This window comes from Pollicipes pollicipes, unplaced genomic scaffold (assembly GCF_011947565.3).
Source record: "Pollicipes pollicipes isolate AB1234 unplaced genomic scaffold, Ppol_2.1 Scaffold_7261;HRSCAF=8764_pilon_pilon_pilon, whole genome shotgun sequence".
Classification (NCBI taxonomy): Eukaryota; Metazoa; Arthropoda; class Thecostraca; order Pollicipedomorpha; family Pollicipedidae; genus Pollicipes; species Pollicipes pollicipes.
Window position 1 is genome coordinate 33,362,773 of NW_023597054.1, and position 21,765 is coordinate 33,384,537.

General features: G+C 58.3%; 1 protein-coding gene across 1 annotated transcript in view; it reads right to left on the reverse strand.

Moving 5' to 3' along the window:
- The window catches only part of LOC119111319 (importin-13), a 32,798-nt gene that overhangs the window by 2,824 nt on the left and 8,209 nt on the right, over positions 1-21,765 (reverse strand). The window contains exons 3-16 of the mRNA XM_037235133.1: positions 18,315-18,482; positions 17,045-17,185; positions 15,660-15,732; positions 15,230-15,393; positions 14,285-14,425; positions 13,603-13,815; positions 11,101-11,280; positions 10,499-10,631; positions 9,573-9,698; positions 3,800-3,981; positions 2,260-2,430; positions 1,727-1,924; positions 1,089-1,226; positions 107-323 (exon numbers count right to left, since the gene is read on the reverse strand). Of these exons, the coding sequence (XP_037091028.1) occupies positions 107-323; positions 1,089-1,226; positions 1,727-1,924; positions 2,260-2,430; positions 3,800-3,981; positions 9,573-9,698; positions 10,499-10,631; positions 11,101-11,280; positions 13,603-13,815; positions 14,285-14,425; positions 15,230-15,393; positions 15,660-15,732; positions 17,045-17,185; positions 18,315-18,482 (2,245 nt within the window). The remainder of the gene's footprint in view (positions 1-106; positions 324-1,088; positions 1,227-1,726; positions 1,925-2,259; positions 2,431-3,799; positions 3,982-9,572; positions 9,699-10,498; positions 10,632-11,100; positions 11,281-13,602; positions 13,816-14,284; positions 14,426-15,229; positions 15,394-15,659; positions 15,733-17,044; positions 17,186-18,314; positions 18,483-21,765) is intronic.

The window sequence follows — 21,765 nt, forward strand, 5'->3', positions numbered from 1 at the left end:
GGCCAATTATGCTTCCCACCCACCCACAGGCCAATCATGAGGGTTGCGCCTGGCCAGCGGCTCTACAGCCGACCGGCGACACGCTGTGAATACCGGCGCCACGCACCGAGCAGGAACAAGTCGTTCAGCTGAGCGGTCACGCCCGCAATGTACACCGACTGCTTCTTCATCAGCTGCGCTAGAACCTCGAGGAACTTGACCAGCGCCTCGGGAAAGCGTCCGAGGTCGCCGGCGAAGTAGCGCAGACTGCCGGCGCACACCTGGCCGAACACGGCCTGCATCACCGGGCCCAGCGGACCATCCAGCCGGAACGTCAGCAGCATCTGAGGTCAGCCGGACCGCAGGTCACCGATACACCAGGTCACAGCCCTCTATCAGAAGCTGAGACGAGATGAGACAAATATGTGGTCAAAGGGCAACTGATGCATCGCTCGACGCATCGCTGGCCACCGAGACGGACCGCTCTCCGCACGTGGGGTGGTACGGGTCAGCTGCGATTTCTCACCCCACTCCTGCTAACCTCTGCTCTCAGTATGCGGTCGTTGCTGTTTTTACCACAGGTGGGTGGCCGGGCCTGGCATCAATGTCCGGCTCAGATTAACGGAATAATCGCGAGTCCGATCACAGACCGCAGACAGCTGTCACACACCATAGGCCATAGACAGCCGTCACACATACCAGGCCCCAGACAGCCATCACACGCCTCAGACCCTAGACAGCCATCACACGCCTCAGGCCCTAGACAGCCGTCACACGCCCCAGACCTTAGCCAGCCATCACACGCCTCAGGCCCCAGACAGCCGTCACAGGCCCAGGCCCCAGACAGTCATTGCACACCCCAGGCCCCAGACAGCCGTCACACGCCCCAGGCCCCAGACGGCTGTCACACGCCTCAGGCCCTAGACAGCCATCACACGCCCCAGGCCCCAGACAGCCATCACACGCCTCAGGCCCTAGACAGCCATCACACGCCCCAGACCTCAGCCAGCCGTCACACGCCTCAGGCCCCAGGCAGCCATCACATGCCCCAGGCCCCAGACAGCTATAACCCACCGCTGGAAAGTGCCAGTGGGCGTAACCACACTAACCTGCCGGACCAGGTCGAGGACCTGCGGGTGCGGCTCCTTCGAGTAGAGCGTGCTGAGTACGGTGAGCGCCGGGTCGACGAACGGCTCCATGCCGTCGCCCAGGCTGGCCATGGTGCGCTGCAGGAAATGGCAGATGCACTGGCCGGATAGGGCCAGATCAGGTTAGGCCACCGTCACCCTCAGCTACCCCGGCCGGTGAAGCCGTGTCGAACAGATCATCGCGCCGTCAGATGAATGGCGCATGGATCAGCTTCAAAAATGGCGTACCCATCCTATACATTGTCGAGCTGCCCAGCTCTCGGTGGCCTGAGGTTCTGGCGTCATAGGTCCGTTCCGGCACATCAAACAGACATGTTCAGTTACAGCAAGACCACGCCATGAAAACAACTCAACCTGCACACCATAGCACAAAACAGCAGGGGTCCTAATCCAGCGCAGATGCGCGTAACAAAAAGAACAAAACAAAAAACAAAACAAAAACAAAAAAACACGTAACGCTGAAACGGCACCCCACACGCTACTGATCCACAGCAAATAGTGTAAAACTTATCGATGATGACTGGTTCTTAAGGGCATGCCCACGTCCAACAGACAGCGACAGACTCTCGTACCCAGGCTCGCGTGCCCAGTGTGCTCACCTCTGCCATGACCTCGTCCTCGGCGCTGCACGAGGCCAGCACGAGCAGCGAGGGAAGCGTCTCCCGCAGCAGCAGCAGCAGCGGGTGCACAAACTGGCCAGCCGTCTGCTCCGGCTCCTCGAAGCAGAGCGATGACGCTAGCGAGGCGAACATATTGACGCGCACGACCAGCAGACTCTTGTTGCTGACCACCTTCTGCTGCCGGAGGCGGGGACGGGCCGTCAGCTGGCTGGACCGCGGTGGCCGTCTGCTGAGGTACGCACCGCCGGCAGGCCAGACTGCGGTCCATGACGCCAGTGCCGTGCTCCAGCCAGGCCCCACACACAGACGGATCAGGCGCCGCCCGCCGAATGTAACAGCTATACCGCCGGCAGCTGCCGGCTGCGCTACCACTCCAGAGACCCGCCGTATCTGACGTCCGACTCACCTGATGCAAACAACGCAGTAAATGCTCCCCGCACAAGAACAGCGGGTTCACAAGGTCGGTGGACGATATCCAGCTGCGGGGCAGCCGGCGGTGGCTGGTGCCTTACCGAGCTTTTTTCGTCCAGCAGTTGTTTGAACTCCTGGACGAATGGCCTAACGATGTCGTCCATGCCTTTGAGTCGCTCTTGATGGTCGGCGACGAAGCGAAGGAGAGCGCCGACAACGTACATCAGACGCACACACTCCCGACCCGACAGCCGGCCGCCCTGCAGAACATCCTGCAGGAAAAGGTCACACGTCACACACCTCCAGCCGGGACAGGACACATGTCACACACCCCCTGCCGGGATAGGTCACATGTCACACACCTCCTGCCGGGATAGGTCACACGTCACACACCTCCTGCCGGGACAGGTCACACGTCACACACCTGCCGGGACACGTCACACACCAGCCGGGACAGGCCACACGTCACCCACCCACTGCCGGGATAGGCCACACGTCACCCACCCACCGCCGGATAGGCCACACGTCACACACCTGCCGGATAGGTCACACGTCACACACCTCCTGCCAGGACAGATCACACGTCACATACCTTCTGCCGGGACAGGTTACATAATGTTGGGCGAGACAAGTCACACTTCACATGTCACGACAGCGCAGGTCACACAACGCCTTGTCAGTATATGAACACACCGTTTGTATGCATGGCGAATGCGTCGTTTGCGCACAAACGCAGCAAAATTCATCAGTTGGCTGGGCTGCCGCGACGTTATATAACAGTATTTCTTACGAAGTCAATAAACACCCCTGTAGCTGGACATTACGTAACTGCTAATGACTCATTACCCAGCCTACAGCCACAGCAAAAAGCGGGGCGCATGTATGCGGGAACCTGGCGCCAGTTGACAACCTATGGACCTACTAATTGACCGCAAACCATGTATTGCGACGGCTTTCACCGTTAGGCGGAGCTGGTATGTAGCTATCTGGCCATGCGGTACAGTACTACTGTCTCAGCCAGGCACAGCTTCCGAAACAGCAGGATCTGGACCAGCACTGGTCCCGCAGACCAACTGGAACTCGATCTGCCTCAGTCAGGCACACCTTCCGAAACAGCAGAATCTGGACCTGCACTGGTCCTGCAGACCAACTGGAACTCGGTCTGCCTCAGTCAGGCACACCTTCCGAAACAGCAGGATCTGGACCAGCACTGGTCCTGCAGACCAACTGGAACTCGATCTGCCTCAGTCAGGCACACCTTCCGAAACAGCAGGATCTGGACCTGCACTGGTCCTGCAGACCAACTGGAACTCGATCTGCCTCAGTCAGGCACACCTTCCGAAACAGCAGGATCTGGACCTGCACCGGTCCTGCAGAGCAGCTAGAGCTCGATCAGCCCAACATGCGTAAATGGCCAGGACCTTGCAGACCACACCTAGCCTGACCTTGCACGCAAGGTCGCGTCCTAGACTGACATTTCAGATCGGCGGAACGCGTCATGACCGCTTAGATCAGCAGGACCTTGACTGACCTTGGGTGCTGGCACCACCTGGCGCCGGACTAGTCGCCCGGATAGAAGGGCATGCATTGACGTTTCATGCAAGCAGTTCTCTGCCTGACCTAGGTATGACCTAGACTGACCTTGCAGGCGACCAGGACGGGAGCGGCGTGCGGCGCCATCGAGTGCGGCGCCTCCTGACAAATGTCCTTGAGCGCCATGGTGGAGTAGAGCGCCACATCCGCGTCCGCCAGGCCGGCCAGCAGCATCGGCAGCAGCTTGTCCAGACAATCCGGGTGCAGGTCCAGACACGGGCTGTTCGAGTCTGCCAGAAACAGACGATCTCGTTGTCAAACGAGGCGACATGCCGCTGCCCGCCGCCCCGACGCGGAACAAACGCGTCAAACGAGGCGGCGTGCCGCTGCCCACCGCTCCGACGCGGAACAAACGCGTCAAACGAGGCGACATGCCGCCGCCCTCGTCAGGGTCACAGAACAAATGTGCGCAGGGCAACACACGTGCGGCGTGAAATGCCAAGCTGGGAACTGACACGGAGCATGAATTGCTGAGAAGAGTGCGAGTGCTCATCTAGAAAACGCCTCGAAACCAAGTGCTTGCACTGAAGTTAGCGCAGCCCAGGCGGCACACAGCTACCGTTCGCAGGTGTCGTCCGCGGAAAACTACAGGTGAGATCGAGGTGGGCTTTTGGTAAGCACGGAGCTCATGAGTTATCACATGACGCTGCGCATGTCACCTTCACTCAACCTCCACCAGCTTTCGACGAAATGCATGCGGCACAGTTTGCAGCCTGCGTAACACAACTTATACTTTTAACATACTACAAGGCATCAATGACTTGGTAAATTCCATCCAATTATTCACATGACACCTTAAATAGTTAACTGAGGAGTTTCTTATGGGATACGCTGTTTTATATACTATAATGGCTATGAAAAAAGCTTCCAGTTTAACCAGCTTGCGTGGGCTGGTTCACTATTTCAAAAATACTTTGGATTATTGATGCTGGATTTATGTATATTGGCGATGTTGATGCTCCTGGCGGTAGTGATCGTATGCTATATGCACTGTTTGTCAGGAAACGATCGTTTACATAAATAATGCATGCATTTTTCAGTGAAAGAATATATAGAACCCAACACCTGCCTGCTAGAATTCCAGAGGAAGGGCCTAATTTGACTGAAAAAGGCGCTAATATCGCTCTGTCTCGAACAGTCCTGGTTACCACTGATCATGGTGACGTCCCAGCCGTCAGTCAGTCGGACAGTCACGCCGGCCGTCTCAGTCGGCGAGGGCGACACTTCGGCAGCCACAGTTGGCGAGGGCCAGTTCACCGAGTGGGCGGGATGGACAGTCGTCACGTTGGCAATCGTCGCGAAGGTTGTGGTTAGACCGGTACATTCGGCAATGGTGACGCTGCCTCGTCACCGTCACGAACCCGCCGGCTACCGCGGTCAGCTGGCGATGACACTGGCCGTCACAACAGAGCCGCCACAGCTGGCCTCACACAGCGTCAGTGATCAATAGCCATTGCGATGCCGTATTCATGAACGGCGACTGATTGAAATGAGCCGTCATGCCATCATGTATGGAGTGGGCGGATAATCATTAGCCGTAAATATTGAAGACCAGTTTGCTGAAGATAATGGGGAGTGGGGGATATACCGGAGGGTGGTATGATGGTCGAGCGTTGATTTCGTTGCCGAAAACAGCGAAGGTCTGCGCATGTGACACTGCTATAAACGCGCCGTCGGTCGCACGTTCAGTGCTAAACGCGCACATGCGGTACACACGGATACAAGAGGCGACAGAGCCGAGTGTGGGAGGTGGATATGAAGGGGACGACTGGAGCTTCGTCGGCTTCGCCCGAGTTATAAATCAGATGGAGGAAGCGGCTGTTTGCACAGAAACGTTCTGCTGGATTCAACTGTCTCATTTCCTACACATTTCAAAACAGCGCCTCTACCAATAATCCCAGAACCGGCCCGCATACATACCCTTGAATATTTTGTCACAGGAATATGTTCCGATTTGCCCCACCATGCTTCTGGTGGGGCAATATTCCCGGCTTTCTGGGTGCAATACCCAATTTGTGCCTGGATGAAGGGCACGTTCGGACCAAACGCTGTCGTTTGAGAGTCCGCTGGACAAAAGAAATCATGGACATTCCACGTCCCGCGCATGGATGCACCCGATGGTCCCGTAGAATTCGATAGACATTCACGGCACGAGAAAACATCTATATTATATAGATGCCAGATAAACTCATTTCAAAGCGCACTGGCAAGAGGTCATCTACAAATTACGTTACGCATGGAGCGGGAGGAGAAGGGGTGATGAAGGGCAAGCGAAGCCTAGCAAAGAGGGGGGCGGGGGGGGGGGGGGGTAGTAACGTTGCGCTCAGGCGTGGTTGCAAATCATTTTGAAATATTTTCGAAGTACGTTTTAACAACGTAACCATGGGGTCCCGCCAGTGTAGCTCGCGCGCAACCAAAACAAAGGGAGTCTCTGTCAAAGGCGTCAAAGCAATGTGTAACGCTATTCATGGACGTCATTTATGGCTGGCCTCTACTCCCATATATTTTTCCGGCACGACGTTGCCAAGAATCAGCTTACGCGATTTGCGATATTCAAACACCTGACGCTGCCTCATTCTGTCGCACATGCAGTATCTGCGTTGTGACCGGACCTCCACGTGGGACAACACGGGCCCTCGAAGGACCCGCCTGACGCGTCCGCCTGTGCACCAACGCTGACCGTGACGTAGTGACCCAAGATCACCACACGTCGCTCCTCTGCCGACTCTGTCAGAGCCGGAAAATGCCGAGAGGGCCACACGGAGGTCGTGCGTCGCTGGCACACGCCTTCTGTGGTGGACAGCAAATACCGACGCGCGCTGCACTGCATCTCCGTGCACCACTGTACGCAGAGTCCGGGTCGGCGGCACATACAACACTGCTCTGCTCACGACGCCGCGGTCAATACCGGTACATGCGGCCCGGTATGATGATTTCAGGCTCATCGCATGGAGAGCATACTCATACCAGGCTTCAGTTCGAGGTTAGGCACATGTACGCCGGTTCCATCGTTGTCGTTCACTGGATAAAGCACCACTTCTCGAGACGTTTTGTGCCGCCACGTGTTTGGCCAGCCGGTCGACAGCCTGTTCCTTACCTCACATGTCACGTGATCAGAACGCACAAACAGATTTTTGCATCTCACTGCCCATTGTCCCCACATCTTCGTACCAGAGTACTTTATTTTTTACCCCGTATGCAGCCTTGGGCCGGCCGAGGGCGTACTTACTTTGTTACAGGTCACGTAACCACACGGTTAATGCAATCAGACCCCTCGACCAATAGCAGATAGTTCAGCCAAACTGCCAGCGTTCCTAACTTTTCGGACTAAAGCCTTCTACCTGGTGCACAGTCTTGGAAAATGAAATACAATTCAGTTCACCGGATACCATTGATTTCAACTAGAGCGATACGGAGCACACTACCAGACTTGTCCTCGATCCAGATTTCCTTGTCTGGGTAGAGTCGCTTCTGAATCTGAATAAACGCGAATATTCATTATCACCAGTCCGAACGTGACAGCGTGGTCATAAAGAACCACCTGTCCCACGACACCTCTGTGCTTCCATTGGTTCATGAGATGTACCAGTTCCGGTGTACTGCCGGCGACTGTGCGCTCCGCAGACGCTGCCTGGCGCGCTTCAAGAACGGGACCACCAGCGAGCGTTCCAAGCGCGGCAGAAGCGCTGGCAGTGGTGTCACGCTCCGAGAGGTAACTACGTCGAAGGCGACGGCGGCCAAATTGAAATCGAATCCACTTCCTGCCTTTTTAGTGTTGTCTCGGAACTTTTAAGATCGCCGTGTGCAAAATAACTATACCCCAATGAATATCGCAGCCTGTCAGGCGACTGTCTTTTACGAAACAATGCAGAGCTTTTATAATGCACCTGTATGAGGGAACAGGCGCAAACTACTGCACACAACGATGTTTAGCAGGGAATGGCATGACATATGAACACTACAGTTCAGATATAGAAAATTTTTGATTCTGTCGCAAAATGTGAATAAATTCCGAACAGGATTCGCACAAACAGCCGGTGGAGCCGAATCCAGTCCCCGACAAAACGGAAGCAGTCCCGGGATCAGATGCGACTTTGCCAGTTCGACTCACGCCTAAACACAACTGCGAAGTTTCAGAGAATAGTTAAGCAAGCAAACGCGACAGAAAATGAAAGAGACCCTCAGAGTGAGACTGCCTCACGCGATATTTCGCGATTGTGGAAATAACGCGCACGTGCCCCGGTGCAGCATAACCGCGTGCAGAACAAATAGCCCGTCGCAGCAGCCACTGAAACAAGAACGTGGGACTGGAGGCAGACAATGCAATATTTCATTAATTTTGCGATGGGCAGTCTCATGATAGGTCCGTGGTGCTACGCAGAACGCACAACCCACACAGCTGCCACGCTGAGCCGGGACCCCGCTGGGGACGGGCCGCCGCCTAGGCTGGGGACGGCGGTGGCCAACGCCGTTCTGCGGGACTGCCATTCCGGCCATTGCTGTCCTTGCTCCCGAGATCGCGGGCGCGCAGGCTCAAACCCTTTGATGCTATTTGATTTACTTGGAGATTCGGCACAAGAATGACCGCCCTTATGGGAAAGATGGAATGAATAGAATTGTTTATTTTTAACTCATTTCGACCCTATCTGTTCAACAATCATGGGACCTCTTACCGCTTTTCGGGCAAGGGGCCCCTTGAGTCTAACACTAGGAGAGGCGCATTCTTGTTTCCGGTCAAGGGCTGAAGGGCCATTCCGTCCCACCGCGGGGCGTCCTCCGGCCGCCATTCTGACGACACGGGGCGGAATTCTCTCGTCGATCCGGAGGCCCTTAGAGGGATAAATCACCTTGGCCTCCTCACTGGTGCGGAAGGCCTTCTGAACGCGCAGTCCTTGACACAACGACATCCCTGATCGCCGCAGGTAGTCCGATGATTGGCACGTAAGACTAATCTGGCTTAATGGGCCCAAGCTGAAACTGAGTTGTAGGGCTCAACGTTCGGCACTCGGGGTACTGACCGACACAGGGCCGTTCCACTGTCTCATTATGAACGCTCATCATAAGTTCTGGTATTTTCTTTCATTGCCAGAGGTCCCCGACCAACGTAAGAGGCCCTCTGTCCTCTAAGATTCCGTCCCCATGCCTGTTGAGCCGACGTTCTCCTGGCCGATGCGAGGCCCCTTGCTGACACAGGACCCCCTGTTAGGCACTGCGGGCCCCTGGCCATCTCGGCAGGCCTGGCCCCAAGTCCGGTACGAGCCGAGCGCCACGGCAACAATCACAGCACCGACCACTGCCAGAGGAGAGCTGAACAGGTTCCTATCCCAGATCATACATATGCCATATGTCACATCCAAGGCTGGTAAGACGTGCGTAATACCAATCAAGACTAAAAGAAATCGGTACAGAAGCACACTGGGAGGCGTTTATAAATCAACAGTGCCAGCTGAAACTAAGACAAGCTTGCACCACACCAAAGCGTAGACACTTTAGCATAACTAACGGGAAACAGTGAACGCCTTTAAAGGCCTAATGTGCGTGGTAAATTGTTCGTAGTTTTATCGTTCACTTGGTACGGCGGACTGCGCAATCCATCAAGGGTACAGTAAACTGACGCCTGGCAGCTGGCTGTGCGGCACCGAGGCCCAGTGGTGTCAGCTCCGTGTGGGTGTGCACAGTGGCACCCGTCACCGGGCCTTCGCCGATGTGTGACCGATAACCTAGTCCAGCTATCCAGTGTACCCTGCATCCTGACCGAGTGGTCACCGCCGGAGAGCAGTGGCGCCGACGTCAGTGCCGACATCCCACGCTGCGTACGTACCGATCAGCTTGAGCGCCGCCGACATGAGTTTCTTGTTGTTGCTGTAGGGTATCTCGGGCAGGGTGAGCAGCACGGTCCGCATGCTGTCCGCCACCGACAGGTCGTCGTCGCAGGACTCGCCCAGTCCTGCACGGCCAACCACGTCACTCGCAAGCCGGCCGAGGCGGGGTCATCACACGACTAACACAGCCCTGCACGGCCAACCACGTCACTTGCAAGCCGGCCGAGGCGGGGTCATCACACAACTAACCCAGTCCTGCACGGCCAACCAGGTGATTCACAAACCGGACAAGGCGGGGCTATCACACAACTAACCCAGTCCTGCACGGCCAACCAGGTGATTCACAAACCGGACAAGGCGGGGCTATCACACAACTAACCCAGCCCTACACGGCCAACCGCATGATTCACAAGCCGGACAAAACGGGGCTATCACACTACTAACCCAGCCCTACACGGCCAACCATGTGACTCACAGTTCGGACAAGGCGGGGTTATCCCACAACTAACCCAGCCCTGCACTGCGAACCACGTCACTCACAGGGTGGACACAGCAGGGCCATCACATGACTCACCCAGCCCTGCAGATCATGAGCACCAACGGGTGACGGCACACATCTGAACGGGTCGGTAACACCGGCCACACACGTGGTGCGATACAAACTACACATCAACCTTCCTACAATTTATCAATATAACAATGCGCCAAGGAAAAGGCTATACACCACAAGCCAATATGCGACGCATCCTGATAAAAAGCACACAAAAACAAAGCATGTCATAACGGAAGCGATGTCCAGGCGCAATTGACTACCACCGCAGACAGTACTTTGACGACCAACGAAGGGACAAGGAACGACCAACGACGACCATTCGCGGGCGCGTCGATCCTGTGAGGGCGCGGACCGTCCGGCCGTTCGACGCACCCGTCAGCCCGTGCAGCACCGACTCCAGCGCCGGCCAGGCGCCCGGGTCCTCCCGCACAGCCTGCATGGCGCCGTGCAGGTAGATGATGAACGAGTTGAGGATGTAGTCGCCCAGCAGCGACTGGGTGTACGTCTGCAAGGGCCGACCGACAGCACGGTGAAGCACGACTGTCATCTACGGGGCGCCGGTAACAGCCAGCGGCGCGACACACGGCAAACAGCTCCACATTGGGCATACGTGGGGACGCTGCCTAATGTAAAACCACAAACTGCTGATCCCCGAAGCCGCAGCGGAAGCACAAGTCTCTGAATAGTGTGGAGCGGATTAAATGGCAAGAACTTTGCCTCCACATGCTAAGATGAGACTACACGATGTTCACGCGCAGTGCCTAGTCCTTCTTGCCTGCCCCACATAGGCGATACCAGTTTGCCGCAGGCGACACGGACAAACGTCAGCCGACACGAGTCCACCGCAGTCGATACAGGTCTCTAACTCGGACCCACATACGGCCAACACAAGTCTCTGCAGTCCACGCAGAGCGCACCACAGTGGACAAAGGTTCGCTCGCGGCCCCTTTCTCGCCGGCGTCCGCCGCACTCACATAAAAGTCGAGGATATCCTGGCGGTAGCGGCGGAATGCCTCGGCCTCGTCCGAGCTGTACTCGCCCGGGTCCCTGGGCAGCATCGACTTCTGCACCATCACGTTGAGCAGCGAGCTGTAGACGGGGTGCAGCTGCTCGGTCAGCATGGCCTGGTGCTCGTCTGACGCCAGGATGTCGTCCTGTGGTGTAGGCGGCGACCGGTCACTGCCGGGCGGGCCCCCCACATGCCCCTCGCACACTCGGCGGACGTCCGCAGCCGTACAGACGGCAGGAGCGCTCGTCGACAGTCGACTCCAGCCCGGCCAGACACCGAACGCTGTGTTCCGATGCGCACCGTCGGCGCACATCAACGGCTAACCTTGCCCGACAGATGGCAGCGGCACTCGGTCGGTGTGCCGACAACACCGCAGCATGTGGTGTAACGTGCCTGCGGCTGTACCTGCGGCGTGTACCGTGCTCAGGCGCTGGTGTACCGTATCTACAGCGTGTGGTGTAACGTGCCTGCGGCTGTACCTGCGGCGTGTACCGTGCTCAGGCGCTGGTGTACCGTATCTACAGCGTGTGGTGTAACGTGCCTGCGGCTGTACCTGCGGCGTGTACCGTGCTCAGGCGCTGGTGTACCGTATCTACAGCGTGTGGTGTAACGTGCCTGCGGCTGTACCTGCGGCGTGTACCGTGCTCAGGCGCTGGTGTACCGTATCTACAGCGTGAGGTGTAACGTGCCTGCGGCTGTACCTGCGGCGGGTACCGTGCTCAGGCGCTGGTGTACCGTATCTACAGCGTGTGGTGTAACATGCCTGCGGCTGTACCTGCGGCGTGTACCGTGCTCAGGCGCTGGTGTACCGTATCTACAGCGTGTGGTGTAACGTGCCTGCGGCTGTACCTGCGGCGTGTACCGTGCTCAGGCGCTGGTGTACCGTATCTACAGCGTGTGGTGTAACGTGCCTGCGGCTGTACCTGCGGCGTGTACCGTGCTCAGGCGCTGGTGTACCGTATCTACAGCGTGTGGTGTAACATGCCTGCGGCTGTACCTGCGGCGTGTACCGTGCTCAGGCGCTGGTGTACCGTATCTACAGCGTGTGGTGTAACGTGCCTGCGGCTGTACCTGCGGCGTGTACCGTGCTCAGGCGCTGGTGTACCGTATCTACAGCGTGTGGTGTAACGTGCCTGCGGCTGTACCTGCGGCGTGTGCCGTGCTCAGGCGCTGGTGTACCGTATCTACAGCGTGAGGTGTAACGTGCCTGCGGCTGTACCTGCAGCGTGTACCGTGCTCAGGCGCTGGTGTACCGTATCTACAGCGTGTGGTGTAACGTGCCTGCGGCTGTACCTGCGGCGTGTACCGTGCTCAGGCGCTGGTGTACCGTATCTACAGCGTGTGGTGTAACGTGCCTGCGGCTGTACCTGCGGCGGGTACCGTGCTCAGGCGCTGGTGTACCGTATCTACAGCGTGTGGTGTAACGTGCCTGCGGCTGTACCTGCGGCGTGTACCGTGCTCAGGCGCTGGTGTACCGTATCTACAGCGTGTGGTGTAACGTGCCTGCGGCTGTACCTGCGGCGTGTACCGTGCTCAGGCGCTGGTGTACCGTATCTACAGCGTGTGGTGTAACGTGCCTGCGGCTGTACCTGCGGCGTGTACCGTGCTCAGGCGCTGGTGTACCGTATCTACAGCGTGTGGTGTAACGTGCCTGCGGCTGTACCTGCGGCGTGTGCCGTGCTCAGGCGCTGGTGTACCGTATCTACAGCGTGTGGTGTAACGTGCCTGCGGCTGTACCTGCGGCGTGTGCCGTGCTCAGGCGCTGGTGTACCGTATCTACAGCGTGTGGTGTAACGTGCCTGCGGCTGTACCTGCGGCGTGTACCGTGCTCAGGCGCTGGTGTACCGTATCTACAGCGTGTGGTGTAACGTGCCTGCGGCTGTACCTGCAGCGGGTACCGTGCTCAGGCGCTGGTGTACCGTATCTACAGCGTGTGGTGTAACGTGCCTGCGGCTGTACCTGCGGCGTGTACCGTGCTCAGGCGCTGGTGTACCGTATCTACAGCGTGTGGTGTAACGTGCCTGCGGCTGTACCTGCGGCGTGTACCGTGCTCAGGCGCTGGTGTACCGTATCTACAGCGTGAGGTGTACGTGCCTGCGGCTGTACCTGCGGCGTGTACCGTGCTCAGGCGCTGGTGTACCGTATCTACAGCGTGAGGTGTAACGTGCCTGCGGCTGAACCTGCGGCGTGTACCGTGCTCAGGCACTGGTGTACCGTATCTACAGCGTGTACCGTGTCCAGGCCCTGGTGTACGTGCCCGGGCTCTGGTGTACCGTGCCCAAGCTCTAGTGTACCGTACCCAGGCTCTGGTGTACCGTGTCCAGGCTCTGGTGTACCGTGCCCGGGCTCTGGTGTACCGTGCCCAGGCTCTGGTGTACCGTGCCCAGGCTCTGGTGTACCGTGCCCAGGCTCTGGTGTACCGTGTCCAGGCTCTGGTGTACCGTGCCCAGGCTCTGGTGTACCGTACCTGCAGCGTGTACCAGACGCCAAACGTGAGCTCGGAGACGGTCTCGTCGGTGGGATAGCGGCCAGGCACGGAGGCCAGCTCGAGGATGGCGGCGACAGTGCGGCGGGCCATCTCCGCCTGCTCGCCGCTGGGCCCGGCCAGCGCAGACACGAACGTGCGCGAGTGAGACGCCACCAGCGAAGTGAACACGTTGCCGAGCGCCACCAGAGACTCCTGGCGGCAGCGGCGAGCAGCTGTGTCGGCATCGGCGGGCCACAGCGGGACGGACCCTCGACACACAGCGTGGTCGCGTACTGGTGTTCCAGGAACGCCAACGGCCCGCTCTCACTCAGCGACCAGCTCAGTTAACTTAGTAACCAGATAGCCAGATTGCGACATTTTCTCTGGAAAAGGTGAGTGAAGGAAAGCTTGTCGCATTGAGCGTTTTTCGGTGGTAGAGAAACACGCACTATAATAAACCACGGCAAGATTAAGCAGCATACATGACATGACGACTTGAGTGCGACGGTCCCAGTGCCATCGATTCATCAATGACGCGACGATTTGAAGATTCACCGGTGACCAATACGCAGGCAAGCAAGTGAAGCATTTGCATATTATAGACAAGGCTTACTGTGACATCAAAAACAGTCGGCATGTCCCTGAGGGTCGCAGCTCTCGCCGCGGCGAGTCAACAACGTACGGGCTCCTTTTCACTGACGAACTGTTTGATGAACGGCGCCAACGTGAGCACACGGCTGGCCAGCTGCATCACTGTGCTGGGGTAGTTGTAGTTGAAAGGACTAGTCACCACCCTGTCCATCATGTCCAACGTGACGCTGATCTGGCGGCACAGGCGAGGCGTCAGGACACGCCGACAGGGGGAGCAGCGATGCCCAGCACCGGCGCCGCACGTCCGAACAGGGCGGCTCGGCCACAGGCGCGGCGTCAGGACATACCGACGGGGGAGCGGCGGCGCCCAGCACCGGCGCCGCACGTCCGGACAAGGCGGCTCGGCCACAGACGCGCAGCTGGCCCGCCGCACCAGACTGCACGGCGCTCTTGCTAACCAGACTGCACAGCGCCTTTGCTAGCCAGACTGCACGGCGCCCTTGCTAGCCAGACTGCACGGCGCCCCCGCTAACCAGACTGCACAGTGCCCTTGCTACGAATGCTAAAGACGCGTGGGTGCAGTTAGTAGCTATCAGCAGCAATAAATGTGAACATTCCTGCTGCCCGCTCAAATGACGGCTTACGTTAGGTGCCAGTATAACTTATGATGCTTTACACCAAAAGCGAATAAAACTATCAGCCATTTTTAAATACGCTTTTAGCCACGAGTACTAATCAGTTGATTAAATTTCGGGCGATCCTGGAACTTTGGGCTGCGCCGTCACCGATGACATAATCAGCCAATCTTTCACTGCCAAAATTGGATATGTAACCAAGCACAAAGTTACAACAGTCACAGCTTCAAAATAAAACCAAACGTTAGTAAACACGTTCTCCATGAAAAGCCAATAAGGAAACGACGCCAATTCGGATCCCACAACTTTCCAGTGTGAGCATGAGGTGCCCTACGTGGCCCGGAACTAGACCGCTGCTTGTCCCGACGCGGAAACGGTGGTCGGACGGCTGGCCAACTGACCAGAGCCGGCGAGGCGACAAACGGCACCAGCACCAGGTCCAGAATGGGCAGCAGGTCGGAGCCGAGCACCTCCAGCTCCACCCAGGAGGCCAGCAGCTCCATGCAGCGGCTGGCCACTTGCTCACTGGGCCCCTGCTTCAGCAGATTCAGCACCAGGTCCAGCACTGGAGCAGCGCCACAGATGGGTCAGCTACAGCCCCCCTCCCCCCGCAATACGGCCGATACGATACAGGTTCGGCGTTCGAGGTTAGAGTTCACGGCATAAGCTTGGAGTCGGCGTTCGCGACATCACCGGTGTCATCAGAACATAACCTCGACTGAGACTGCAATTCTGACACGATTGCAGGGCTCCGATGACCTTTGCCTTGGAGGTATGACTCTCCGGGCCGGGCTGCTCCAATTCAGCACAAAAATCACAGAAGATGCTTACCGTGCGGAATGTGTTTCTTTAAGCTTTCTTTTACCGCCGCTCGCTTTGTTGTACTGATGTGGCATTTGTTAAGCTGAAAAGTAACACAACCTGGTAAATATTAAAATGGGCTTTTGCCAAATCAATTGCACTACACAAGTACAATGTAGCACATTACAAAGCACCATTAAAAAAACAAAGTCCGCCAGCGGCACAGAAAAGACTCGAATACGCTGATGAGGGCAGTCAAGTGTACATATGTGAGCCACTCTGAGGCAGTCATGTTTCGTTGCCGGCTCCGCAGTGCTTTTGCCCCCGGGAGGCCCACTGGGATCGGCGGCTGTGTCATCATATCCAGAGGGCCGCGTGCCGTTCGCCGGGCTCGGTAATGAGGCCACCCGCGGCCCGGCAGCATATGGCAGAAATGACAGCGGTGACGGGCCAGGACCGGGAGCCGGGCGAGCTCCACCCGACCGGACTAGGACCGGGAGCCGGGCCGAGCTAAGCCGGACCGGGCCAGGACCCGGAGCCGGGCCGAGCTCCACCCGACCGGGCTAGGACCGGGAGCCGGGCCGAGCTCCGCCGGACCGGGCCAGGACCCGGAGCCGGGCCGAGCTCCACCGGACCGGGCTAGGACCGGGAGCCAGGCCGAGCTCCACCGGACCGGGCTAGGACCCGGAGCCAGGCGAGCTCCACCGGGCCGGGCCAGCCTACTGGGAGTCAGCAGCCTTATAAGTAGGGAGCCGTGTCTCGCGACGAAGCCCCACTGTGCTTGCACACCATACGGGAGTGAGCAAAGCATGACGGCACGGCTGGTGACGAGGCGACAGCCGGCCAAGTGATTCACCGGCCCCAAAGTCCATCGCGCCTGCCGTCTGGACGCCTACGGCGGGGCGTGGGCGCACATCCAGCACCCTCTGTTTGCGCCCCCCCCCCCCCCAAGCGTTGTGTGATCAAAACTGACGTCTTCCCACCGCCCCCACCTCATCAGACCACGCGACCCGCCACTCCGCACCCGTCCCCCCCCCCCCCCCCTCCCCCGCCGCCGCCAGCAACGCCGAACTATGTACGTCGCACACACAACAGAGAGGTCAGTCTCAAGGTCACAGCGACGCTGAGCTGTCCACTGAGCAATAGCCCGCGATAGGAAATCTCAGTAAAACCACGGCCGCCGCGCTCTGTACGCAGCGCACTGCGTCGCCACCCTCGCTCCATATCGCCAGCACAGGTCGCAGCATGTCCCAAGCGGCATGGGTCATGGACCTCTTAGGTGTGATCCGGTCGCAGCCGACAAAACGTCACCTCTTCTGCTCTGGCCCACCGGGGTCCTGACCCCGCGCCGAGGGAAGGTCAGATTCACTCAGCGTGGGTCACGGGCGAGGCGGAGCGGAGAGGCCGACCCCTACCTCGTTCGGCAGCTCGGTGAGCACGCTGAGCAAGACGCGCGCGCCCAGGTGGGCGTCGCCCAGCGCCTGGCAGGTGTGCGTCAGGTCGGGCACCACGTCTGGCCAAACATCCGGCGTCAGCTGCACCGCCAGCGCCGCCAGCTGCCGGACGGTGGCAGATGATGACGTCACGCGCACTGTCACCGAGACGGTACAGACCGACGGCCGCAGACCACGGAGCGCGCGCGCGCGCAACCACCCTTCTCCCCCCCCCCCCCCCCCCCCACACACACACAGCAGACGCATGGTGCAGAGAACACAACAGACACATGGCAAAGACACGGCACAGACGACACAGCAGACACATAGCACAGACAACACAGCAGACACACGGCAGAGACGACACAGCTGACACATAACACAGGCATGACATAAACGACACAGTAGACACATGGCGCAGACGGCACAGCAGACACGTGGTACAGACGACGCAGCAGACACATGGCACAGACGACACAGCAGTCACAGCAGTCACATGGCACAGACGACACGGCAGACACATGGTACAGGAGACACGGCAGACACGGGGCACAGGCGACACAGCAGACACATTGCACGGACGACACAGCAGTCACATGGCACATACGACACAGCAGACACATGGTACAGACGACGCGGCAGACACACGGTACAAACGTCACAGCAGACACATGGTGCAGACAACACAACAGAAACATGGCAAACATGGCACAGACGACGCAGCAGACATATGGCACAGACGACACAGCATATACACGGGACAGACGACACAGCAGGCACATGGTACAGACGACACAGCAAACATACGGCGCAGACGACACAGCAGACACATGGTACAGACGACACAGTAGACACATGGTGCAGACGACACAGTAGACACATGGTACAGACGACACAGTAGACACATGGTACAGACGACACAGTAGACACATGGTACAGACGACACAACAGGCCGCAGTTAAACACAGATCAGTTCCAGCACGGAGCTGCAGTCAAATGCAGATCGACCACAGCACGGAGCCGCAGCCAAACACACGAACTGCACGCCAACCCGGCCACGGCCGACCGTGGTCATGTTCGCTGCCAAAGGCGGGTAGTAGCAGTCTTCTGTCACCGGCCGGCTCTGTCACCGCTGCAGCATCGAAGCCGTGCGCCTGACACGCAGCACGCACCACCAGCAGCCCAACAACACAAGAAACGCTGTCCGGGCCGAGCCAGCCTCCGACGGACACCAGCCAAGCGCAGGCCTTACCGCTTCGTTGAGCGTGCGCGAGCACGAGTCCTGCTTGGTCTGGGCGGCCACGGTGCTCTCCAGGAGGCGCGCCTTCAGCGGCACCGCCTGCTCCGGCGGCAACTCTTCCCAGTGCTCGCGGATCTTGTCCCGCAGGAACGAGGCGCCCAAAAACTGCTCGGCCGAGCTCTGAAAGCGCGCCCGGCCGCGGTCAGCGCGACCCGGAGCGCCGGCCGCCGGCGTGACGTCGTTCCGGGGACGGCGAGTGAAGAGCCGAAAGCGGCTGCGTCACGGCCAGTGCTTCCGCTGGGGTCCGCAGATAGTGCCCATGGCGCGGCCGCCGCCGGACGGGGAGACGACCGCACCCCCTCCCCCGACGACCATCCAGTCCCAGCCTTACACCGTGGCTGGGACTGGGCAGAGCTGCAGCTGAACCGCAACATCACGCGGAGCGGGATACGAGGTACGAGGACATGTAGTCTTCGACATGATTACAACACATCAGCAGACCCATGCGGACATCCACGGCAGCTGGCTACTGTCAACAGCAAGGACGACCCGATCTGGGTTCCAACGCACAACGGCGAGTTACCAAGTCAAGTCACGCAACAACATGTTATGAGGAAGAAAACGGGGCTAGCCGACCAGGATGCATCGCGCTAATGGCGACAATCACCATTCGGATTTTGGGGAACGTCGATAGCTGCGACCAACTTACGCCCATAGTGGTGTTTAGGCGAGAAGTGGCGTCAATGGTGGGCATGAGGGGTGCCGATCGCTGAGAACTGTTGGTGCTTTAGAGATAAAAACCACCGACACGAACAAGTATGGAGAAAGTCATTCAGATAGTGCCGCAACAGGTCATCGTCGGAGTTTCCCGACCGACCTTACGCAACCACGCTGCCTTTAAAGTGGATACGACTGTATCACGTCGTTAACGGTAAGTGGCGTATCACAGTGAAGGCAACATAGCGGATCTTCATCTCGTAACAGACAACAAAGGGTGGCATCGCACGCGTATTTCCGATTCACTGCAAGGGAGCACTACCTTCTTTCTGTCGTGCGTGAACACGATGTCCCAACTGTGGTCTTCTTTCTCCCAACATCTTTCCCATATCACCCTAGATCGTGACCATTTGCCTTGATACCCCGGCTGTGATAGGATGGTAACAGTCTGGCAGCATCGACAGACATGCGACAGGGGTGCGCGTGCTGCCTGCTTTGCAGTAGACATGCGCCAGGGGTCCGTGTGTTGTCCGTATTGCAGCAGACATACGGCAGGGGCCCGTGTGTTGTCCGTATTGCAGCAGACATACGGCAGGGACCCGTGTGTTGTCCGTATGCAGCAGACACGCGCCAGAGGTCCGTGTGTTGTCCGTATTGCAGCAGACACGCGCCAGAGGTCCGTGTGTTGTCCGTATTGCAGCAGACATGCGCCAGGGGTCCGTGTGTTGTCCGTATTGCAGCAGACATACGCCAGGGGTCCGTGTGTTGTCCGTATTGCAGCAGACATGCGCCAGGGGTCCGTGTGTTGTCCGTATTGCAGCAGACATGCGCCAGGGGTCCGTGTTTGAGTGCAAGCGCTAACATAGCACGCCAGTGAATACGTCCCCATATTACTCGTAAGTCTAAGACTGCAGGAGCAGTTGTATTTCGGCGCTTACAGATCTTGATGACAATCCCCTACATATTCTAGCGATGCAACTGCCAAATGTATGTCATACATCAGTCTGTCGCATTTCGCTACTTGTGGCTTTTCTGGACTCTTACGAATGGCGGCCTCTATTTATTTGCTATAAGCATAATTTTGGTGGAAAAAAAACGCCATCCAGTATACAAATTGTGCATCAGTTTGCTGCAGTTACCGGAACATAGATAAGACAGTGGTAATAGCCTTATTCCTCGAAGAAAACCAGGAGAATGTATATATATATATATATATATATATATATATACATCCAATGATATTTCGACAACATGCCTTTATCGAAAAAAGCAGAAAATCGTCTGCTTTATCCTATATCTTCATTCTCCTGGTTTTTCTCCGGTGAATAAGGTTATTACTACAGTCCTATCTACGTCAACAATATTCCTCGCAAATGCACTTCACAACTTATGTAACCAGGACATCTCAGATTCCAGGACTGCATTCCGACTCCTCTGAGACCATTGCATTAAAAAAGTACCAGGATTAACATCACCTGGCGTCGTTAACCCATCTGACGCTAGTCTTCCGCCAAATGCATCCAAACATGCCGACATGCATTTGAAACAAACCCGGTGGGCAGACATTCCTAAGAGGCGGTGCACTTTATAAGGCTCGGTGCTATAATGCCCGAGATCGGGGCGTCGGCATGATTGGCGAGAGGAGGGCGGGGAGACGGCACGTCTGACCACCGCCAGTGCGCGGCGGCATCCATCCAGCGCGCGCGCCAGCACCAGCGGTGCGGGAACATGCCACCGTTACATGACGTTCTGACCGCAGACACATGCTTATATGGCGGCGGTCGTCGCCGCGGCCGGAAAAGGTGACCGCCGACGCGGGCGCCGCCTTCCGCAGCGTCACCGCTATCGGACGCTGGGGGTCCATCCTCTCCCGGATGCATAATAGAGCGGACGGCGTCGGCCTGCAGCCAGTTCCGCGCGCTGCTGTGTAGACGCCACGACGGAGAGAGAGCGTCCGACACACGGCCGGACTAGCCGCACCCTCAGGTGAGTCGAGCGGGCGGAGGACGGAGAGAGATCGTCCGACACACGACCGGACTAGCCGCGCCCTCAGGTGAGCCGAGCGGGCGGAGGACGGAGAGAGATCTCCGACACACGACCGGACTAGCCGCGCCCCCAGGTGAGCCGAGTGGGCGGAGGACGGAGAGAGCACACGGCCGGACTAGCCGCACCCTCAGGTGAGTCGAGCGGGCGGAGGATGGAGAGATATCACCGACACACGACGGACTAGCCGCGCCCTCAGGTGAGCCGGGCGGGCGGAGGACGGAGAGAGATCCCCGACACACGACCGGACTAGCCGCGCCCTCAGGTGAGCCGAGCGGGCCGCGACCCCGACACCGCGGCTCACGTGCCACACCGCTGCTGCAGTACACGCGCCGTCGCGGCGCCAGCCTGCAGCGGGACGGCATGTATCACAGGCGCGTGATGGGCGGCGGAGGTGCTGACGCGTGGCCACTGTCGGACAGTGACGCACCAATGCGCGGTGCCGCTGCCAGCCCACGGCGTGATGGCCGGGGATTCAACGTGAGCAGTGGGAGCGTTCACGCCGCAGCCAGGCGCCCGACGAGACGCGCCCTGTCGCTCCCTCGCTCCCGGCCGTGTGACACCTGACGGTAGCTGCGCGTCGTGCGTGTGCCATGATTCGCGCAGTCTCAGCAGCGCTGTGGGGTCCCGCAGGCCAACCCGATGCCCGCGATGTGCGCGCCGTCTTCGGACGACCCGCTGCCGCGGCTGGACTTCGCCGACA